This window comes from Oppia nitens, unplaced genomic scaffold, assembly GCF_028296485.1.
Source record: "Oppia nitens isolate AA-2021 unplaced genomic scaffold, nextdenovo-longstitch-racon4-pilon3 scaffold19_pilon_pilon_pilon, whole genome shotgun sequence".
In the NCBI taxonomy this organism is placed as follows: Eukaryota; Metazoa; Arthropoda; class Arachnida; order Sarcoptiformes; family Oppiidae; genus Oppia; species Oppia nitens.
Genome location: NW_026533198.1, coordinates 1,162,011 through 1,184,452, shown reverse-complemented (window position 1 = coordinate 1,184,452; position 22,442 = coordinate 1,162,011). Strand labels below are relative to the sequence as shown.

At 23.9% G+C, this 22,442-nt stretch overlaps 4 protein-coding genes across 5 annotated transcripts; all 4 read right to left on the bottom strand.

Annotated features, from left to right (window-relative positions):
• Positions 1-7,684: 7,684 nt before the first annotated feature.
• Positions 7,685-13,293, bottom strand: LOC128966167 (dual specificity protein kinase shkC-like). Its single transcript, XM_054312981.1, has 3 exons — positions 12,792-13,293; positions 12,476-12,727; positions 7,685-7,730 (listed from the first exon to the last, which is right to left on the bottom strand). The coding sequence occupies exons 1-3, from the start codon at positions 13,208-13,210 to the stop codon at positions 7,685-7,687; spliced, it is 717 nt and encodes a 238-aa protein (XP_054168956.1). The 5' UTR covers positions 13,211-13,293.
• Positions 13,294-13,825: 532 nt separating this feature from the next.
• On the bottom strand, positions 13,826-14,910 carry LOC128966166 (RCC1 and BTB domain-containing protein 2-like). The gene is made up of 2 exons (XM_054312980.1): positions 13,951-14,910; positions 13,826-13,843 (listed from the first exon to the last, which is right to left on the bottom strand). Exons 1-2 carry the CDS (start codon positions 14,908-14,910, stop codon positions 13,826-13,828), a joined length of 978 nt encoding a protein of 325 aa, XP_054168955.1.
• Positions 14,911-17,158: 2,248 nt separating this feature from the next.
• Positions 17,159-18,422, bottom strand: LOC128966067 (probable serine/threonine-protein kinase irlC). Of its 2 annotated transcripts, XM_054312874.1 has the most exons (5): positions 18,345-18,422; positions 18,163-18,210; positions 17,978-18,025; positions 17,504-17,845; positions 17,159-17,299 (listed from the first exon to the last, which is right to left on the bottom strand). In XM_054312874.1, exons 1-5 carry the CDS (start codon positions 18,412-18,414, stop codon positions 17,169-17,171), a joined length of 639 nt encoding a protein of 212 aa, XP_054168849.1. In that variant the 5' UTR covers positions 18,415-18,422; the 3' UTR covers positions 17,159-17,168. The 2 variants fall into 2 exon arrangements, with proteins under 2 accessions (XP_054168849.1, XP_054168850.1); XM_054312875.1 differs by lacking the exon at positions 18,345-18,422 and having other exon boundaries at positions 18,159-18,191.
• A 410-nt stretch (positions 18,423-18,832) lies between these two features.
• On the bottom strand, positions 18,833-21,147 carry LOC128966024 (peroxisomal biogenesis factor 3-like). Its single transcript, XM_054312825.1, has 2 exons — positions 20,141-21,147; positions 18,833-19,451 (listed from the first exon to the last, which is right to left on the bottom strand). The coding sequence occupies exons 1-2, from the start codon at positions 20,870-20,872 to the stop codon at positions 18,942-18,944; spliced, it is 1,242 nt and encodes a 413-aa protein (XP_054168800.1). The 5' UTR covers positions 20,873-21,147; the 3' UTR covers positions 18,833-18,941.
• Positions 21,148-22,442: the final 1,295 nt, after the last annotated feature.

Here is a 22,442-nt window from a genome sequence, read left to right as displayed (position 1 = left end):
AGTTAAATAACTGTAAATTTAATTAAGAGCTAAAACAAGTCTCCAATATTTAAAGTGTCAAAATTCATTTATTTATTAAAATAAATCATTCAATTTTTATAAATACTCATAAAAACCTAATTACTTAAAATTAATTTCTCAATTGTCAATTAAAATATTTATTAATATATCTTATATATAACTATATAACTAATACTAATTTAGTTACAATGCAAACATATAGATTCAATTTAATTAAATACTGAATTGAAAATCATATCAATATATAGACTTTATAATGTTCGCAAAATCTCATTGAATGTACTGGCAATGTAGATCTTACGAGATCTACTAGCCATGAATCCAAAGTTTAATACCTCCCGGCACTTCACTGGAAGGGATATGTCTCATCAGACATATCTACATACATGATATCACACAAAAATACAATGAGCTCATTCATTCATACATCTGAAGCAAAAATACTTTTAATATAATAAAATTATGGCCATAATAATAAATAATAATAAATGTTTTTAAATAAAAACTAAATATGCCGGCTAAATAAAAAATAGTCATAGCACCATTCATGTCTCAACAGATGCCATTTAATCTGAGTTATAATTGTTCCGAAGGTGACCGACGGGTCAACGACGAATTAATTATAATATTAATACAAAATTTCTAGTTTTATTTTAAGAACATGTATTTTCTTTATAATCCATAAAATTAAAATAAACGGCGACTATTGTCCCGTTTGCAAATAATTAAATGAAATAAATATAGCTGATATACCCGTTCCCCTTATAGTTTGTAATATTAGATAGTATATAATTGTTAAGATATAAATTTTGATAAAACCTCAAATTATTGGCATTTAAAGGTTTATTCAAGTTATAAGCCGTAAACAACAATGACCACACTATTGGATCATATTGAATGGTATGATAAACATTCGGGTAACAAAACTGACCCGCAATACATCAAATAGCCGAAATAAACATTAAAATCATTTGAAACACATTGAAAACATAACATTACATCATATAGGTATTACTATGAAAAACTTGGATCTTAAGCCTTTGAGGGACACCTCAAAGATAACAAAATAAATTCAATACATTCGAAAGAGAGATAAATTTATAAGTGTCATTAAGTAAATGACATTTAAAATCTAATCAAATATAGTATTAAAAATCTAATACTTTTACATGATTAATATATTTTATAACTTTATAAATTTTAACGTTAATTTTCTACTCATATTTTTATTTAAAATTAAGTTTATTTAATAATTTATTTTTACTTAATTTTTAAAAATATTTATCTAAAGTATATAAATAAAATATTTTAGTTTTCATTACATTTATGAAATAACTAATTTATAAATGATTATAATTAAGGAGCGATATTACATAATTATTATAATGATCATTATTTTAGTAATATAGTTATGTAATTATAAGATATTATATTAAAATATTAATTATTATATTTCAACAAAAATGATTACTATTAATTAAATAATATAAACAATAGTAATAGAGATTAAGTATATAAAATTATATTAGTGAATATAAATAATTACATTAAAATTACAATTGCAGCATTAAAATTATTATTATATTTTATACTTGGTTAATTTATTTTAAAATTTAGTTTTGTAATTAAGTTTTTATTTAAAATTTAGTTTATATAAAAAATACTTATTTTAAGATTGTATTTTATACCATAAATATTTAATTAATATAAAAAATATTTATATTCAGTAAATAAAATTATTTTTTAGGTATTATTACTACATTTAATACTAAAGTTATTAATTTAATAAAACGACAATTTTATATTGTTAATGTAATAATCATTGTTTTAATATAACAGATATTAAAAAAATTATACAAAGATAGTTAATAATAAAAAATCGTATAAACAATATTAATGATTCAGATAATAAATATGCATTTATTAATAAAAAATAATAGACAATGAAAAAACCATTGGTTTACACATTAAATATTTTTATTAAAATTTATAATTAAATAAATCTCTATTTAAAAAATTAATTAAAAAATTAATAAAAAATATGAAATTAAATCTCATCATAATTAAGTCTTATAACATATTTTATCAGTATATATGCATTACTTTTATAAATTAATGATTTAATTAATTTTTATATTATTCTAATACTTAAAAAAACTAATACAAATCAGTATTTTTCATAATTTGTAATATTTAATAAGTTATAATTTTTGTATCTAACTATAAATCTTTTAAATTATCTTTTATTTAGTAATACTAAATAAATTTATATGCTAATTAATTATTTTAATTAAAAAAACATTTTTAAAACAGTTTTGTGTATTATTACAAACTTTATTTTAAATAGAAAATTTAATTTTATTAATAAATTTTATTGCTTATTGCTTCATAAAGTTTAGTTTACGGCCCATTTGACGTTTAATTCAGATTAAAAGCGTTACAATTTTATTAATAATATTATTTTTAGATATTAGCTAAAATAAAATAATAAATAATAAAATCATTTAATTCAGATTATCCTGTAATTTACTTATTTTATCAATTATTGTACTGCTTATATTTTAGACATTAATTATAAAATAAAATAAATTAATATCTGTAGTTTATAAATAAATTATTTTTATACTGACAAATCACTAATTAGTCAAATACTTTTCAAAAAAAAAATTAAAAAAAACGTCTTTAAAAACATAAAACCCTTAATCCATAGGCTAATTATAAAATGGGGGGATGTAAGACATGAGGGGAAAATAAAATCTAAACAATATATTGTTATAAGTTTTACTTAAAAAACATTTCTCACAACTATTTATTTTGTTTATAACATGTGTTGTCCACTATAGAGACAACTGCATTTAACTAATGCTTTATATTTTATTCCCTATCAATGCTTATCTGACTTGAAAAACATAAACATTTAAAGTCATAAATCTAATAGTTCCCGGGTAGCGATTTAAACCAAATTTGATTTCAGAGTAGAATAGATATAAACAAATAATAATTAATGGGTGCAAACTTTGTACCACCAAAAGCTTATGAGTTACAGACCTCCAAATATGCCTCCAATGTTGCATCAATACTTAGTCCTCCAATGGAGTACTAAGTGCAACAATTAATCTGACCTCTGATTGGTAAGTACCGGAGCCATTAACCACTACCAAATTGAGTATAAAACCATTTGTTAATAAGATCCCTATATGGGATACAGGATCATTATAAGAGATCCACTCATTGATGTTATCCACACATTTTTATTTATAACTTTTTATATATTAATAATTATTGTTATAAAACTAATTTGTAATAATAAAATAAAATAGATTAACTTTAATCATATATTTGTGTCACAACTCATTTACCACCATCAACACTACCATAAATATCACTATCAACAGAAACAACTAATAGACTAGTGGATCAACTACGCGACTGCATCAAAATACTACAATATTAGATAATATTAATAACTATAAAACTGCTAGTCTTATAAGTCGGCAGGATAAGTGACCACAGCATCAGCCGATCAACTGATAGATAAAACTATCTTCAAGTGCTGCAAATCAACTTTATAGTGATTGTGACTGCCACTGATAGTGTTGGTACCAGTACTGTGCAAATAATCAACAGTAATATTTTACCGATACAATGCTTCAACAATACCTATGACTTTGTGACTCTTATCAGTGATAATTAACATTGATGTCCCAACAATTATTCAACCGTGGACGCCGACGACTTGCAAAGTAAAACACATATACTTCGTAGCATAGCAAACAACAAACTAGCAAATATTGGTAACTCTCAAAGGACAACGAGTGCAAGAGGACCAGCATCACCAGCGTTGGACCCAAATTAAAAGGAACCGTCAACATTTACAGACGACAGCATCATTAGTGAGCCGTCTGTTGACGATCAACCAACTATATCTTTATCATCAAAGATCAACCGTCCGACGATCCAATCATTCAAAGGACACCACTCGAGGATCCATCGAGAACTGGCTCAAAAGGTATGTTATTTCTTACATAATCATTGGTCAGATTCAAAAAGGTCTGTTATGCTAGATAATTATCTTATAGATGATACCTTAAACTAATATATAAAAAACTATAATCAAACCAACTCTGAAATCAAGGTTTAATTAGATACCGCTTCGGGTTTACTTATATAAATGTGATATAAAATATGACAATAAAATAGGTATAAGTCTAAGCGCAGAAATGGTGCACTCGCAGGTCTCACTTAATTCAAATGATACCACTTTTGATTTTATCAGTGCACTCGCAAAAGGCAGACAGCTTTGTCGCCGTTAAACATAAAGATTTATATAAATTTTTGTTATTACAAAATTTTCAAAAAAAAATAATTTGAAAAACTTTCAAAACTAAAATTAACAATAAATCAAATAAGGCTAAGCGCCGACACAAAAATTTTATTTTAAATATTGATACAATACAGCCAAAACAAAGGCAATCAAACATTTAAAAATAACAGTTAAATAACTGTAAATTTAATTAAGAGCTAAAACAAGTCTCCAATATTTAAAGTGTCAAAATTCATTTATTTATTAAAATAAATCATTCAATTTTTATAAATACTCATAAAAACCTAATTACTTAAAATTAATTTCTCAATTGTCAATTAAAATATTTATTAATATATCTTATATATAACTATATAACTAATACTAATTTAGTTACAATGCAAACATATAGATTCAATTTAATTAAATACTGAATTGAAAATCATATCAATATATAGACTTTATAATGTTCGCAAAATCTCATTGAATGTACTGGCAATGTAGATCTTACGAGATCTACTAGCCATGAATCCAAAGTTTAATACCTCCCGGCACTTCACTGGAAGGGATATGTCTCATCAGACATATCTACATACATGATATCACACAAAAATACAATGAGCTCATTCATTCATACATCTGAAGCAAAAATACTTTTAATATAATAAAATTATGGCCATAATAATAAATAATAATAAATGTTTTTAAATAAAAACTAAATATGCCGGCTAAATAAAAAATAGTCATAGCACCATTCATGTCTCAACAGATGCCATTTAATCTGAGTTATAATTGTTCCGAAGGTGACCGACGGGTCAACGACGAATTAATTATAATATTAATACAAAATTTCTAGTTTTATTTTAAGAACATGTATTTTCTTTATAATCCATAAAATTAAAATAAACGGCGACTATTGTCCCGTTTGCAAATAATTAAATGAAATAAATATAGCTGATATACCCGTTCCCCTTATAGTTTGTAATATTAGATAGTATATAATTGTTAAGATATAAATTTTGATAAAACCTCAAATTATTGGCATTTAAAGGTTTATTCAAGTTATAAGCCGTAAACAACAATGACCACACTATTGGATCATATTGAATGGTATGATAAACATTCGGGTAACAAAACTGACCCGCAATACATCAAATAGCCGAAATAAACATTAAAATCATTTGAAACACATTGAAAACATAACATTACATCATATAGGTATTACTATGAAAAACTTGGATCTTAAGCCTTTGAGGGACACCTCAAAGATAACAAAATAAATTCAATACATTCGAAAGAGAGATAAATTTATAAGTGTCATTAAGTAAATGACATTTAAAATCTAATCAAATATAGTATTAAAAATCTAATACTTTTACATGATTAATATATTTTATAACTTTATAAATTTTAACGTTAATTTTCTACTCATATTTTTATTTAAAATTAAGTTTATTTAATAATTTATTTTTACTTAATTTTTAAAAATATTTATCTAAAGTATATAAATAAAATATTTTAGTTTTCATTACATTTATGAAATAACTAATTTATAAATGATTATAATTAAGGAGCGATATTACATAATTATTATAATGATCATTATTTTAGTAATATAGTTATGTAATTATAAGATATTATATTAAAATATTAATTATTATATTTCAACAAAAATGATTACTATTAATTAAATAATATAAACAATAGTAATAGAGATTAAGTATATAAAATTATATTAGTGAATATAAATAATTACATTAAAATTACAATTGCAGCATTAAAATTATTATTATATTTTATACTTGGTTAATTTATTTTAAAATTTAGTTTTGTAATTAAGTTTTTATTTAAAATTTAGTTTATATAAAAAATACTTATTTTAAGATTGTATTTTATACCATAAATATTTAATTAATATAAAAAATATTTATATTCAGTAAATAAAATTATTTTTTAGGTATTATTACTACATTTAATACTAAAGTTATTAATTTAATAAAACGACAATTTTATATTGTTAATGTAATAATCATTGTTTTAATATAACAGATATTAAAAAAAAAATTATACAAAGATAGTTAATAATAAAAAATCGTATAAACAATATTAATGATTCAGATAATAAATATGCATTTATTAATAAAAAATAATAGACAATGAAAAAACCATTGGTTTACACATTAAATATTTTTATTAAAATTTATAATTAAATAAATCTCTATTTAAAAAATTAATTAAAAAATTAATAAAAAATATGAAATTAAATCTCATCATAATTAAGTCTTATAACATATTTTATCAGTATATATGCATTACTTTTATAAATTAATGATTTAATTAATTTTTATATTATTCTAATACTTAAAAAAACTAATACAAATCAGTATTTTTCATAATTTGTAATATTTAATAAGTTATAATTTTTGTATCTAACTATAAATCTTTTAAATTATCTTTTATTTAGTAATACTAAATAAATTTATATGCTAATTAATTATTTTAATTAAAAAAACATTTTTAAAACAGTTTTGTGTATTATTACAAACTTTATTTTAAATAGAAAATTTAATTTTATTAATAAATTTTATTGCTTATTGCTTCATAAAGTTTAGTTTACGGCCCATTTGACGTTTAATTCAGATTAAAAGCGTTACAATTTTATTAATAATATTATTTTTAGATATTAGCTAAAATAAAATAATAAATAATAAAATCATTTAATTCAGATTATCCTGTAATTTACTTATTTTATCAATTATTGTACTGCTTATATTTTAGACATTAATTATAAAATAAAATAAATTAATATCTGTAGTTTATAAATAAATTATTTTTATACTGACAAATCACTAATTAGTCAAATACTTTTCAAAAAAAAAATTAAAAAAAACGTCTTTAAAAACATAAAACCCTTAATCCATAGGCTAATTATAAAATGGGGGGATGTAAGACATGAGGGGAAAATAAAATCTAAACAATATATTGTTATAAGTTTTACTTAAAAAACATTTCTCACAACTATTTATTTTGTTTATAACATGTGTTGTCCACTATAGAGACAACTGCATTTAACTAATGCTTTATATTTTATTCCCTATCAATGCTTATCTGACTTGAAAAACATAAACATTTAAAGTCATAAATCTAATAGTTCCCGGGTAGCGATTTAAACCAAATTTGATTTCAGAGTAGAATAGATATAAACAAATAATAATTAATGGGTGCAAACTTTGTACCACCAAAAGCTTATGAGTTACAGACCTCCAAATATGCCTCCAATGTTGCATCAATACTTAGTCCTCCAATGGAGTACTAAGTGCAACAATTAATCTGACCTCTGATTGGTAAGTACCGGAGCCATTAACCACTACCAAATTGAGTATAAAACCATTTGTTAATAAGATCCCTATATGGGATACAGGATCATTATAAGAGATCCACTCATTGATGTTATCCACACATTTTTATTTATAACTTTTTATATATTAATAATTATTGTTATAAAACTAATTTGTAATAATAAAATAAAATAGATTAACTTTAATCATATATTTGTGTCACAACTCATTTACCACCATCAACACTACCATAAATATCACTATCAACAGAAACAACTAATAGACTAGTGGATCAACTACGCGACTGCATCAAAATACTACAATATTAGATAATATTAATAACTATAAAACTGCTAGTCTTATAAATTATTAATACATTTAATTTTTTATTAATAAATAAAAATTGTTTTTAAAAGTTTAGCTAGCTAAATTAAATTGATATTTGTTTTTTATAATATCAAATATTAATATATATTAAATGTATTTTTTGTTGTTATTTAATTATATGTTATTCAATATAAATAAAATAAACGTAAATCAATAATATAACTGTTATATATTTACAGTTAGTTATATAATTATAATTAATTTAAGTAATAATGCCTTTATATACGGTATTTAATCTAATATTTTATTTTTTGTGGATACACTATTGATTCGTTGGTTTTATAATAATAATAATAATTGACACAACAATATATATATATATTTAATATTTATTCAATGGTTAACATTAAATGAACAAATAAATTAAATATTTACTTTCAATAATAATAAAGCAAAATATGTCATGTATTTAATATAACATTATAAATAAATTAAATTAATATTATATAAGAAAATGTAAAGAATGTCAGATATATATATATTATATATATATATATATATATATATATATATATATATACAGTATATATATATATATATTTATGACATCTTTTTTATATATAAATTAAACGATTTATTTATTAGCAAAAAATACCTTATGTCATAACTGACTAAAAATGATAGCAATTATTTGATAAAAATAAATTTAATGTACAAAAAATAATGCTATAATAAACATATACTGATATATAATTTATATGTCAATTAAATAGAAATTTTTCAATTATATATATATAAGATATAATACAAAAAAAATTAATAAATGATAATATTTTTTTGTTAGTCTATTAGATAACTTAAGTTTATTAAATTAAATCTATTTTTTTAAAAAATAATAAAAGTTATAAACTATTGATAATATTTATATATTTAATACAACAACAAAAAAAACTTACCGTATGTTTTAGTATTGCAATTAAGTAGTAGTAGTAATGATAACAATTGTTTCAAATAAAATCCAAAAAAACAATAATAATAAAAATTATGACAATAATAATGATATGCAGATAAAGTTGTTTTAGTCGATCGATCCATCCATACATCCAGACACCAGACAAACATACAGTGTTGTTGGGTCTGTAAACTGTATGTACAGTACAGTATGTGTGATACCTGAGCTGTGTTTTGTTGGCAATTGTTGTTTCTATGTGTTGTTCCCCTAATGTTTTTCACCACCACATAATTGAAGGGCTGGCGATCATTACAATAGCAAACACACAGACACACACATACACACTACTAACTCATATGACAAACAAGAGCACTGGTATCACTGCTACTACTGTACAATACTAGTAGTAGTATTCACAGAGCACTTGGATGTGATGTTGATGTTGGAGTAGTGAGAGAGAGAGAGAGAGAGAGAGAGAGGGATGTGTGATGAATGTGATGTTTTTCCAGGCAATAGCTAACAGAGTAAACATAATCTTTAGAGAGATTTTATATATATATGTATAAAATGTTATAAAAAAACTTATTTTTTTTGTCTTATATTTTTTTTCGTTAAAAAAATGTATATAAAAAATCTCATTATATTCATACACACACACACACCGGTATACTATATATACTGTATATATATATATATATATATATATTATGTGTGAATTATTAAGTACTATAATACATCATATACTGTATAGTAATAGTAAAAGATAGGGATGTTAGGTTAGTTAGACACACACACACACACACACACACACACACACACACACACACACACACACACACACACACACACACACACACACACACACACACACACACAGTTATATACACTGTATATTACTAATGAAAGCAACAACAAAAAAAAATTGCATCAATTGTATGAAAGAAAAAAAAACTTAAATTAGTTTATTATATATCAAACAAACAAACAAACAAATAGTTGTTAAGAAAACAACGTTTAATACCTATAGTAATGTTGTTTAGTTGTGTCCATCAAATCACTTACAAAAAAAACAGTAATTTCAGTAAAACACACACAAAATTAAATGCTATATTCATTGTATGTAAAAGAAAACATTTGGACTAAAAAAAGTCATGCAATGTATTAGTACATCCCATCGATAAGGCTATACCACACATATACAGACAGGCAGTCTCTCATATACACACATATACTCTATAGACTAGATTGGAAGTGAACAGTTAGGTTAGGTTTTTTTCAATGCCCATACTCTCCAATGCTCTAGTAGTATGACATTCGTGTGTGTTTTTGTTATTACCTAACTATTTCATAGACAACCACACCTGTCGTTAGTTCAAAAACTAGATCTACCGATCGATATAGACATCGGTGGTGGAGAGGGTGAGTGTGTGTGTGTGTGTGTGTGTGTGTGTGTGTATGTATGTGTGTGTGTGTATGTGTGTGTTTGTGTGTGTGTGTGTGAGTGATTGTGAGAGAGAGAGAGTGAAATAACACTATGAAAATAACATTTTTGATGGTGAACTACTAGTGCTGGTGTAATACTGTACAGAACATTACAGTACAGTATATGGCACTTGACATGACATGGTAATGGTGATCAAATAAATAGGATAAGCAATCCTAGACATGTTATATTATATTGATTATATATATATATATATATATATATATTGATAATTTAATTCAATCAATTAATATATAATCTCTAATATGAAAATATTATGTATATTAATATTGTATTGTTTTTTTTGTTGAACTACAATTACTAGTTAGTTAGATAGTAGATCAGGTAGTAGTAAAAATATATGGGTAAACCCAGGGATGTATTTGGTAACAATAGTTTTTGAATGTTGACTGAACCCACAGGAGACCCTAATTTTCGCTCTTTTATATAAATATATACTTACTTTTCCCAATCATTCAGACAGTTAGGATAGACAGTCACTGTATCTCTCAATTTTATTTTTTTGTTGTTGAACCCAACTTTCCAATTATTATATAATACATTATATTAGATATTCCTGAAAGCAATGTGTGTTCACACAATTTACTGTTAAAATTATATATATATAAATATATATAAGTATACGATATATAAAAGTGCTATAAATATGATATATATATATATAAAATGTATCGATATTTCATTTTTAAAAAAATATATATATATATATATATATATATATATATATATATATATTATACTAAATACTCAGTCTATTGATGTCTAGTATTATTAATGGGTATTATCACATACTAGGATATAATTTTTATATATATACAGTATATATTGTATGTATGAAAATAATGGCAACAAATCGCGTTTGCAAAACATCACTTTTATTATATATAATACTGTACTGTATATATAGTATATAATACTACAATCTTATGATAATATTTTTCTTATCTAAAATTAACTTCAAGTGTTGAAACACAATGTGCTGTCCCTATGAGGCATATATAATCCAATACTACAATACTATTCAAATAATCATTTATTTTTTTTCTCTCTCTCTCTCTCTCTCTCTCTCTCTCTCTCTCTCTAACTGTTTATCTCTCTTAAACCAAATGTGTATATATATATATTTATTAACACTTATACTACAGTATATATTACATAACATTAATATATACTATATATATATATATATATATAAATTATATTATAAGATGAGTTTTAGGGTAAAATTATTTGCTAACATACATACTATTAGATTAGACATTAATCTACAAAAATATACATTTATCACATATACTGTATGTGTGTGTATGAAATTACTACTAGTTTTATATTAAATTAAATCATATAACTTGAAATTGAAAACATAAATTAGATTTTTTTTTAAACATGCAATAATTTATATTGCAATCAAAATATATTGTTTTTTGTTTTGTTTTTTAGTTAGCTAACTATGTAAATATCAATTTATATCCTTTAAAACAAAAATAAAATTTCAATTAAAAAATTCAGTTAAAACAAATAAAATTAATTTTATCAACAACAACAACAACAAATAATAATTATAATTATTATTTTAAAGTTAATAAATTTAAACAGTAAACAGATAATATTTATATAAATAAAATCAATGTAATAATAATTAATTTCATATAATATATTTTTTTAAAAAAACACAATTAACAAATAATTAGCAAATAATAATTAATATATATAATTTATATATTGTATATATATATATAAGAAACTAATTAGGAAATCAAATTATTTATTAACATTAAAAATAATAGTTTAAATAAATTAAGACAATAATTATATAATAAATGTTGTGTCAATAGTTTTATATGAATTGAAAAATGTATACAATTTTCTATATTAAGTTATATGTATTTTTCAATATTTTAATATTAGCTTATTATATAATCATTAGTTTATATTACTCTATAATTAAAATAGTTTTTAAATTGAGTTAAATCTAAAAAGTTATATTAAAATATTTAGTTTTATTGCAAACAAATGTATAAAACAATTGCCATAATTCTGGCTCTGAATCCATGTTTTCTATACGGAGTTTCCATTCCTTGTGTTTGATTTGTTGGAGTTTTTCATTAAATTCTGGTATATTTGTAACAACTGTGCTATCGATAGCCCATTGATTGTACTGTTGAATGATCTGAGCACAGGTAGGTCTGTCATCATAGACCGGTTGCATCGTATGTTTAATAACATTCAATAGTTTACAATATTTGTCACTCCATTCATATGATATATATTTATCGCGTGAACTAAACATAGAAATATTGAAATATTTTTAGTTATAAATAATTAAAATATAATTTTAATACAAACTCATTGACATTCGTATCGAACAACTCTTCAATAATAAAACTAATACTATAGACATCAGCTTTGGTGTCATATTTGCGACCAAATGTGACTTCGGGTGCCATATATTTAGGAGTTCCCACACCTGACGTATGACTCTGTGCTACCATTTCGTGAACTGTTATTAATCCCAAATCACATAACTTAACGAACCGTCCGTTTCGGATGTCGTGTGCTATCAATATGTTGTCGGGTTTGAGATCGCGATGAATGACCGGTGGATTCAATTCATGCAAATATCGGACACATTCTAACACTTCTAATAGTATTTCACACGTAATGTAATACTCCATACAATCCATGGGTTCATCTGATGATTGTCTGCCAAATACCTGTGCTTTCAATTTGATGGCTTCTTTCAGACTCATTATGCAATAATCCATTGAAATATATATACAATTTTCATAATACCAAACATGGGTAACGTTAACCAAATATTGTGACTTTATTTTAGTTAGTTTTTCAATTTCTTTTAAATACATTTCATTTATTAAACTATTTTCTATTTGATTATTAAATAAAAAATTAATATAAAATTAATATATTTATAATAAATGAGTAGAAATTGTTTATTTAAAAAATTATAAACAAAAAGTAAATTATAATATATAATTATGAACATGTAACGTTTTTTTTAAATTAATTAATTTTTTTTTATAAATATATTAAATAATAATTATTATATTTTTATATTTTTCTTATATATATAAATAACTATTTAAAATAATAGATACCTGGTAATTTAATTATTTTAATTGCAAATATTTTATTATTGAATTTATATTTGCATTTATAAACCGATCCAAAGCTTCCCGAACCCAATGCTTGCAATTCATCATAATTTCTATAATATTCGTTATAAACTGTTTCTATAATATATATATATTTATATAAAAATAAAACTCAAAATAATAATATTATAAATATTAAAAAACAAACCTAATTTTAAAAAAGTATCTAAACTTTTATAATCAGATTTAATTGTTTGAATTGTATATTCAATAAATCCAATTATACTGTCAGTGAATTCACTTGAGTTATATGTTTTATATGTTATATGATATATATTAACCCAATAATCAAAATAATTATTATATTTTGTATTGAATTTGTTGTTTCTAACCAATGGATAGATTATATCATTCATTGAACACATAAATGATCTTTCATTCCATTTATAGGATTTAATTGACTGAATATCACTAAATTCATTACAATTACCCAATAATTTTGGTGTCATTTGTATATCAATCACATTATTTTCATTGTAATATTCACCACAAATATATACTTTATTATTATAATCGCTACTGAAATATGTTTTTCCTGCACCCGATTGTATGGATGTAATACCTGATAGATTACATATCAATTGTGGTCTAAATATTATCAGATTATAACAATTTAGTCCCAATTGATTGCTACTATTTTGACCCCAACTAAACACTTGTCCATCACTTGTCAATGCAAACGATAAGTTATCAAAACAGTGAACAGATTTTATACAATAATTGTCATTAAATTTAATTTTTTCCGGTTTAGTAATTGATTCACAAGTGGTGTCTCGGCTACCGATTTGTCCGAAATGATTGCGACCCCAACCATACATATCATTATTATCGGTTAAAACTAATGTATGATATGAACCACAACTCACATCACGTATGAAATCATTTTTGTCATTGATTTGTATAATCATTGGTTTCTTATATTTATTGCTATCACATCCCTGACCTAACTGTCCATTTCTATCTTTACCACAACTATACACACAATTATCACGAGTTAAACAAACTATAAATTCACTTCCGTTTATAAATTTAATACACTTTTTATGTGACAACTCTATGATCTCTTGTGGTTCACTCACCCACTGGTTGTGTCCCAAACCCAGTGATCCGTTGATATTAGCACCCAATCCATAGACCCGATCATCATCTTTGGTAACAAACATCATATTAATCCCCAATTCGTCGTCAAACACATAAAACTTATCAATCTTTTCGATCCAATCATTTGGTGTTAATTTTTGTGGTTTTATAATAATATTATCAATTGATTCAATAGTGAAATTGTTGGCCATTTTTTTATTATTATTAAATTATAGTATTTAGTAAATTAGTTTATTATATATTATTTAATTAAATATTATATTTAGTCATTGTTTAATTGCACTTATTTTATTAAAAAAAAAATAAATAAATATATGTTTTCAACTTAAATACGTCATTACTATCACTACTTTTACTAAAAAAAAAATATTTACATTAAATACAAAATTTCATTTATTAAAAACTAATTCATTAAATGATAATTTATTAGCAAATTATAATGTATTTTAAAAATTTTTATTAAATTAGTATTAAATTATATATATATATAATATCACAAATATATTTAAATGAAAGTTAAGTATAAATAGTATATTTTTAGGTATTTATGGTTATATAACAATAATAATAATATTATTAATACATTTTATTTTAAATTATATAAAAATATTGTATAATTATTGCGCATTATAATTATTATTATAGTTATGTTTATGTAATTTTATTTTTATTTTTTTAAAAACGACATAATTTATGTCATATAAAAATTGTTTAAAAAAAAGTTATAAAAATAATGTTAAAAACATACTTATAATTCTTAATCAATAAATAGTTTAAATAAATTTTATTAAACAAATTTAATAATAAATATGTATTTATATATATATATATATAAGAAACTAATTAGGAAATCAAATTAATTATTAACATCAAAATTAATAGTTTAAATCAATTAAGACAATAATTATATTGTGTAAAATAGTTTTATATGAATTTTAAAAAATGTATACAATTTTTTATATTTAGTTTTATATGTATTTTTCAATATTTCAATATTAGTTTATTATATAAGCATTAGTTTATATTAAATCTATAAATTAAATGGTTTATAAATTCAGTTAAAATCTAAATATTTAGATTAAAATATTTAGTTTTAATTGAAAACAATTGTATAAAACAATTGCCATAATTCTGGCACTGAATCCATGTTTTCTATACGGAGTTTCCAATTCCTTGTGTTTGATTTGTTGGAGTTTTTCATTAAATTCTGGTTATTAGTTGTAACAACTGTGCTATCGATAGCCGATATTCATTGTACTGTTCAATGATCTGAGCACAGGTAGGTCTCTCTCTGCGTATAAAGTTTTTGTTGCACTGATTGTTAGGTCAAATAATTTATTGTATTTATCACTTCATTCACTTGATTTGTATTTGTCTTGAGATCTAATAACAGAGAAATTTTTTAAAAAAATAATTATTATTAATTAAATAAAATTCAATTAAACCTTAATTCAATCACTTATCAAATCATTGTTGTCATTGATTTGTATAATCATTGGTTTCTTATATTTATTGCTATCACATCCCCGACCTAACTGTCCATTTCTATCTAAACCACAACTATACACACAATTATCACGAGTTAAACAAACTATGAATTCACTTCCGTTTATAAATTTTATACACTTTTTATTTGAGACAACTCTATGATCTCTTGTGGTTCACTCACCCACTGGTTGTGTCCCAAACCCAGTGATCCCCAGACATTAGCACCCAATCCATAGACCCGATCATCATCTTTGGTAACAAACATCATATTAACCCCCAATTCGTCGTCAAACACATAAAACTTATCAATTTTTTTCGATCCAATCATTTGGTGATAATTCTTGTGTTTTTATATTTATATCATTTATTTCATTGTTTATTAATTTTGTTGACTTATTACTCATTTCAACTACAATTAATAATTTTAATATAAAATATTATAGAATTTAAAAACAACTATAATTTAAAAAAAGTATAAAATTATAAAAATATTTTATTATTTAGATTTTATTTATTTATTCAAAACATAAGTTTTGTTTTTAATAAACCTTTAAATTTTCGAAATTCAATGCAATTTTAATGCTATATTGTTGTTATTATAATTTAATTAACAAACAAACAAACAAAAAACTAAATAAAACATTTTATTTTTTAAATGTCACAAAATGTTTGCAATAAATGTATGAAAAAATTATTATATTAATAAATATATTTTTAACAAAATTAACAAATATTTGTCATTATTTTTCAATAAATTTTAATTAAGATTTTATTTTTTTGATAAATGTTTTTTTTTAAAAATAAATAATAACATAAATAAGTAATTGTTTAAAATTTACTTAAATCTAAATATTTTTGGATTAAAATATTTAGTTTTTAAATATATAAGTGTTTATCTATTATATATATGAAAATTAGTTAATCTATTATTATTATTATTTTTTTGGTAACTATATATATATTATGTATATTTGCCATTATTCATGGGTACCATAACCCTAACATTGGGCACAATAACCGGTATAATTACTTTATAGCGGGCTATTATACGGCGCTCACGTTTCGGTACCAAAAGTGCTTCTCTATAGTGAACTATAAATTTTAAAAAAAATAAAATAAATAAATAAATATTTAATTTTAAAAAATTATTTTGAAATAGATATTATAGTATATTATAATAAGTTTTATATTATAGTATATTATAATAAGTTTTATATACAGTATATTATTATAAGTTTTATATACACTGTATATTATAATAAGTTTTATATACAGTATTTAATTATCAGTACTTACCGGTCGGATCAGTCATTTGAAGCATTTTATCATCACTTTTATCATCAGTTTTTTCGCCAACTATTTCAGTCGTTGTCGTTGTGGTTGTCATCGTCGGTGGTGTTGTTGTCGGTGTCGATGTCGGTGTTGTCGTTGTTTTACTAGTATCTGATTCTTTGAGTTGTTGATCACTACTATCTGAATCGTTTCCATCGTCAAACATATCCATCATAGCACCGGTAGTTTGTTTTTGTTGGCCATTATTTTTAGGTTTTATCTTTGATTCTTCGTCATCGGTGTCGCCGCCGTCGACGGACTTGTCTTTTACTTTGATTTCGGGAATCGCTTCCATTTGAAAGTAGTCTTCATTTTATTTAGTTTTTTTGTGTCCAAAAAAATTTTCATTTTTAAATTTTAAATAACAATTATTATTATTATATAATTATATAATTAATTAATTATTTATTTATTTTTTTTGTCTGTGAAACCAATTACCTGATCCATCATTTGGTACTTTTTCTTCGTCAACCATTATCTCTTGATCTGATTTTTCAATTTTTACCACAAAAAATAATAAAAATAAAAATATATAATAAGTTATTTAAAATCATAAATTTAAAACAAAAAATTTAAAAAAACAAAATCTGGTAATTAATTAATCAAAAAAAAATCATACCTACCTTTACTTAATGTATGGCCTGACCTTTGAGGCACTGGACAACCGAAACCTTCAATTTAAAAAAAAAATTGTTATTTATTGTTACAATTTGATTGTCTTTTTAATTTAATTAATTGATTTAAAACCAAACATACAATACAGTACTAGAAATAATTAATTAATTAATTTAAAAAAAATACTCACATTTTTGTTTGATTAGACCAATTGATATCAATAGACAAATTAGATATGTATTAATCATCATTATTATCATCAATTAGTAATAATAATACTAATAATTATTATTATTTTAATAAACAAATAGTAACCATATTTTTTTTATTTTAAAAATACCAAAATGAATAATCACTTTGAAATTCAATACCAGTTTATAATTTAATTAATTAATTAGTAAATAAAATTTGAAGAAAAAAATTAATTAATTACATATTAATACAATATTTTTTTTAAATACCATATATTTATTTTTTTAAACAACAAAAAATAATACTAAATAACTAATATATATATATATAAAAACTTGATATTTTTTATTATTTACCACTAAATTGTAATAATAATTAAAAAAAACTGTACAAAACTATAATAATAAGTTATATATATATACCAATATTACATAATTAATAATCCAATAAAAAAAATTTTTAATAATTTTTACACACAATTACCGGTAATTACCATAAAAATCAATCAATTAATAATGTTATTTAATTAAAAATAAAAAATCTTCATATAAAACGATTATTTTTTTTGTCCACAAAAAAAATAAATCAAAATCAATCAATTTGTTTGACAAAATGCTTCGTATATATTGGCGGCAAAACAGTTCAATACGTCTAAACAGATGAGATGTCGGACTAAAACCAACTTTTCTTCAGGTCGTCGCCGATCGCGTAGTGATAGCCATACTTTAGGCAACAGTTTAACTAATGGCATACGGATTGAGTGCGGATTTGCAAAGCCATTGTCCGATGAAGACAACGACGACGAGGACACTGTTTGACCAGTTTTTTCATCGGAAAACCGTACAAAACAGCCTAATATGACATCCATTAGGACAGCGAAACCTAAATCAATACCCGAATCGACTACACGTTTAAAATCGTCGCTTTCGAGTATGTCTTGCGTTTCATTGATCATACGTTGCAATAGTTGGCCGTCTTTATCGCCGGTAAGACCATTGTTCAGGCCATTGGTTTCCGACGATATAAACAGTTTGTTTGGATTTATTAGAAAACGGCTGGCATTTGATTGGCAACCATTCAATGTGAACGCCATCGACGACTTTACCTAATTATTAATAACAAAAATAATAATAATAATTGAGATTAAAAAATAAAAGTTAATAATTAAAAAAATACATGTACCGTTTGTGCATACATATCTATCACCCCACCCCCACCCAATAAAAAATCAACATTTGTTATGAAGGGGAGGGATGGAGGAAAGGGGGCTAAATATCACAGATTTTCTAGACATAGACCGGTTCATAGAGTGGTAATGGCATGAATTTTTTTTAAGGAAAGGGGTTAAAAAATTACAGATATTCAACACCAACTACAAAATACTTCAATAGTGGGGCTAATTTGTTCATAAATCATTAAACACCCACTCACCCACCCACACCTACTACGTATCATTTGCTAAGGGTTTGTAATTGACATTTTGGCCCACCCACCCCCACCCTCATTGTTTAACACATATAAAATCAGAGGGGAAGGGAGAGCTATTTGCGGATACAAACGGTATATTTATATATTTATTGGTTTTTTATATTAATAAACTCATATATGATAACTCATTAAACACCCACTCACCCACCCCACCCCTCCTACGCCAATCATTTGCTATGGGTTTGTAATTGACATTTTGTCCACCCACCCCCACCCTCATTGTTTAACATATATAATATCTGAGAGGAAGGGGAGCTATTTGCGGATACAAACGGTATATTTTTATAATAAAAAAAACTAAATTACTTTATCGAAAACAATCTTCAAGTCATTCATAACAATCTGATCCTTTAGACTGATGTCTTTGAGTGAGTCCTCGACGGCAGCCATAATCGGTTCGATAATCTGTTGAATACCAGTCGAGTAGAATGTATGGAGAAGTGATAGATATTTATTTTGGACATTAGATGAAGTGGTTTGCATTTGTTGCATCAGATTAGTAGCATTAGCCGAACCGCTACCGGTGTTTAGTTGGCCGGAACTACTGTCCATATAGATATAACCGGCCAATACGGATAACTGGACACGAAGATAGGTAACAAACAGTGTTACACAATAGACTTCGGCAATAACTCGTGTGAATATCTGGATCTTCAATCGGTTCCACAGTTCAATCTTGTTGTTGCTGCCGTTGCTGTTGCTGCTGTTATGATGGTCACTGGTGGCCGCACCCGCAGCGGCCAATTTGATTTGTTCGAGTATCGGTTCGGCATCTAATGTCTGATCTAATATGTCGACAATTTTCACCGATAACGACATCGATGTCTGATTACAAGTATCGATGGTATTCTCGAAGTGAATCTCTTTTTTCTTGACTTCGGATACAAAGTCACGGGACGACGATTGTTGCCATTCGTCGGCCACTGAGTGCAAGTATCGGTTGAGTGCGTAGACACCGGCGGCAGTGGCCGTACCTAACAGTGCCTTATTTCGGTGACGTTTAAAGAAATCCCAGGTTGTCTTCAGCAGCGATGACATTGTTGTCGTTGGTATTCAAGTGATCTTCAGGTTATCTTCCTATGGATCGGTTGGTGATTGTCGTCGGCGGGGAGAGGATGTCGTCCACCAAAATAATGGCCAACCAATTGATATGTTAAACACGTGTCAAAATGATTTGGTGACCTAATTGTCGGCTAAACTATTTGGACAACAATTTTAATGTTATAATAATAGTCTCAAACACACAGTCAGACAGTCAGTCAGTGTTGTGTTACATAAGTCACTGAAAAAAACATTTTTTCCCAAAAATATTAATAATTAAAAAAAAAATTTAGTTTCAAAACAATAGGAGTTTTCCCAAACAATTATATCATTATATATGATATAATATATGACTACAAAACACATACAAAAATAAAATATTATTTTATATTTATTGTTGATTTATTACACGACTCTCGACACACAAAACAACTTTAAACTAAAAAAAAAAAATTTTTTATATAAAACTATTTTTTTTATAATACAAATGATATTAAATAAAAAAATTATTTTTTATTTAATAGTATTTTTTAGTGTCAAACAAAAACTGGTTTTTGTTGTTATTTTGTTATTTGTATTAATGTTTTGTGGATATTATATACAGTATATGTAGTACTTTTAAATGTACAGTGTGTCTAATAAAATCAGTCAATTAGTGTAATGATAACTACCAATAGTTTATATAGCATTTAGATTATACTGTAGTACAGTACTAGTGTTGTTTAACTTATGATAACACTATGTACTGTACATATTATTTATAATGTTGTAATATTGTGAAACCTAAAAATAATATTCAATACATATAAATAGTGCCAAATATTCGGCAATATTATCGATAAACTAAATCACTGTTTTCAGTCAATGTCTATACCGATGGTTTGATACCTTTATATATATATATATAAACACACTATATATACTGTATATAAAGTAATTTCAAATAACATATTAATAACTAAATAAACAATTATTATAAAAATAATAAAATTTTAATAATAATTAATAAATAATTAATCAAATATTTTAATAGTTTTTTTTATTTGTTTGTTAGTTCAACCAATTAATTATCAGTATTATTGTCCCGAAAATAAAAAAATTATTAGCAAAAAAAAAGTTATTATCACTTATAAAAAAATATATTTTACATATAAACACATAATTTATGGTAAATTTTTTAGTTATTACCAAAAAAACTGTTTGATTATATTCAAAACCAAAACAATAGTAAAGCAAAACAACTCACCACACACACACAATCACATAGATTTATCATATAGATTACACTTAATATATATACATGCAAATAGAAAAAAGTGTGTATAATAACTATGGTAACCTCTAATCATTAAAAACTAATATTGCGTAACATATATAAATTAAAAGATTATATTTATAAGTGTCATGTCTGCCTAATTGCTATAGCAACAATAAACAAATACTATATACACCTATTATTTAACACTTGTACTACTTGTAAGTACTTGTTTACTGTTGCTATAGCAATTAGGCAGACATGACAGTTTGAAATAAAATATTTTTAGTTTTCTGTACACTACTGTTATAG

Bases quoted from the DNA above. Each gene is read 5' to 3' on its own strand.
- LOC128966024 (XM_054312825.1), bottom strand. From the start codon at position 20,872: ATGTCATCGCTGCTGAAGACAACCTGGGATTTCTTTAAACGTCACCGA. The intron at 19,452-20,140 runs GTAATTTAGTTT...ATTAATAATTAG, and splicing joins TGAAGATTGTTTTCGATAAA to GTAAAGTCGTCGATGGCGTT.
- LOC128966166 (XM_054312980.1), bottom strand. From the start codon at position 14,910: ATGGCCAACAATTTCACTATTGAATCAATTGATAATATTATTATAAAA.
- LOC128966167 (XM_054312981.1), bottom strand. From the start codon at position 13,210: ATGGATTATTGCATAATGAGTCTGAAAGAAGCCATCAAATTGAAAGCA. The intron at 12,728-12,791 runs GTTTGTATTAAA...TTCTATGTTTAG, and splicing joins TTCGATACGAATGTCAATGA to TTCACGCGATAAATATATAT. The intron at 7,731-12,475 runs GCAATTGTTTTA...TATCCCATATAG, and splicing joins GATTCAGAGCCAGAATTATG to GGATCTTATTAACAAATGGT.
- LOC128966067 (XM_054312874.1), bottom strand. From the start codon at position 18,414: ATGATAATAATGATGATTAATACATATCTAATTTGTCTATTGATATCA. The intron at 17,846-17,977 runs GTAATTGGTTTC...AATAAAATGAAG, and splicing joins AGTACCAAATGATGGATCAG to ACTACTTTCAAATGGAAGCG. The intron at 17,300-17,503 runs GTAAGTACTGAT...TAAAATTTATAG, and splicing joins TCAAATGACTGATCCGACCG to TTCACTATAGAGAAGCACTT.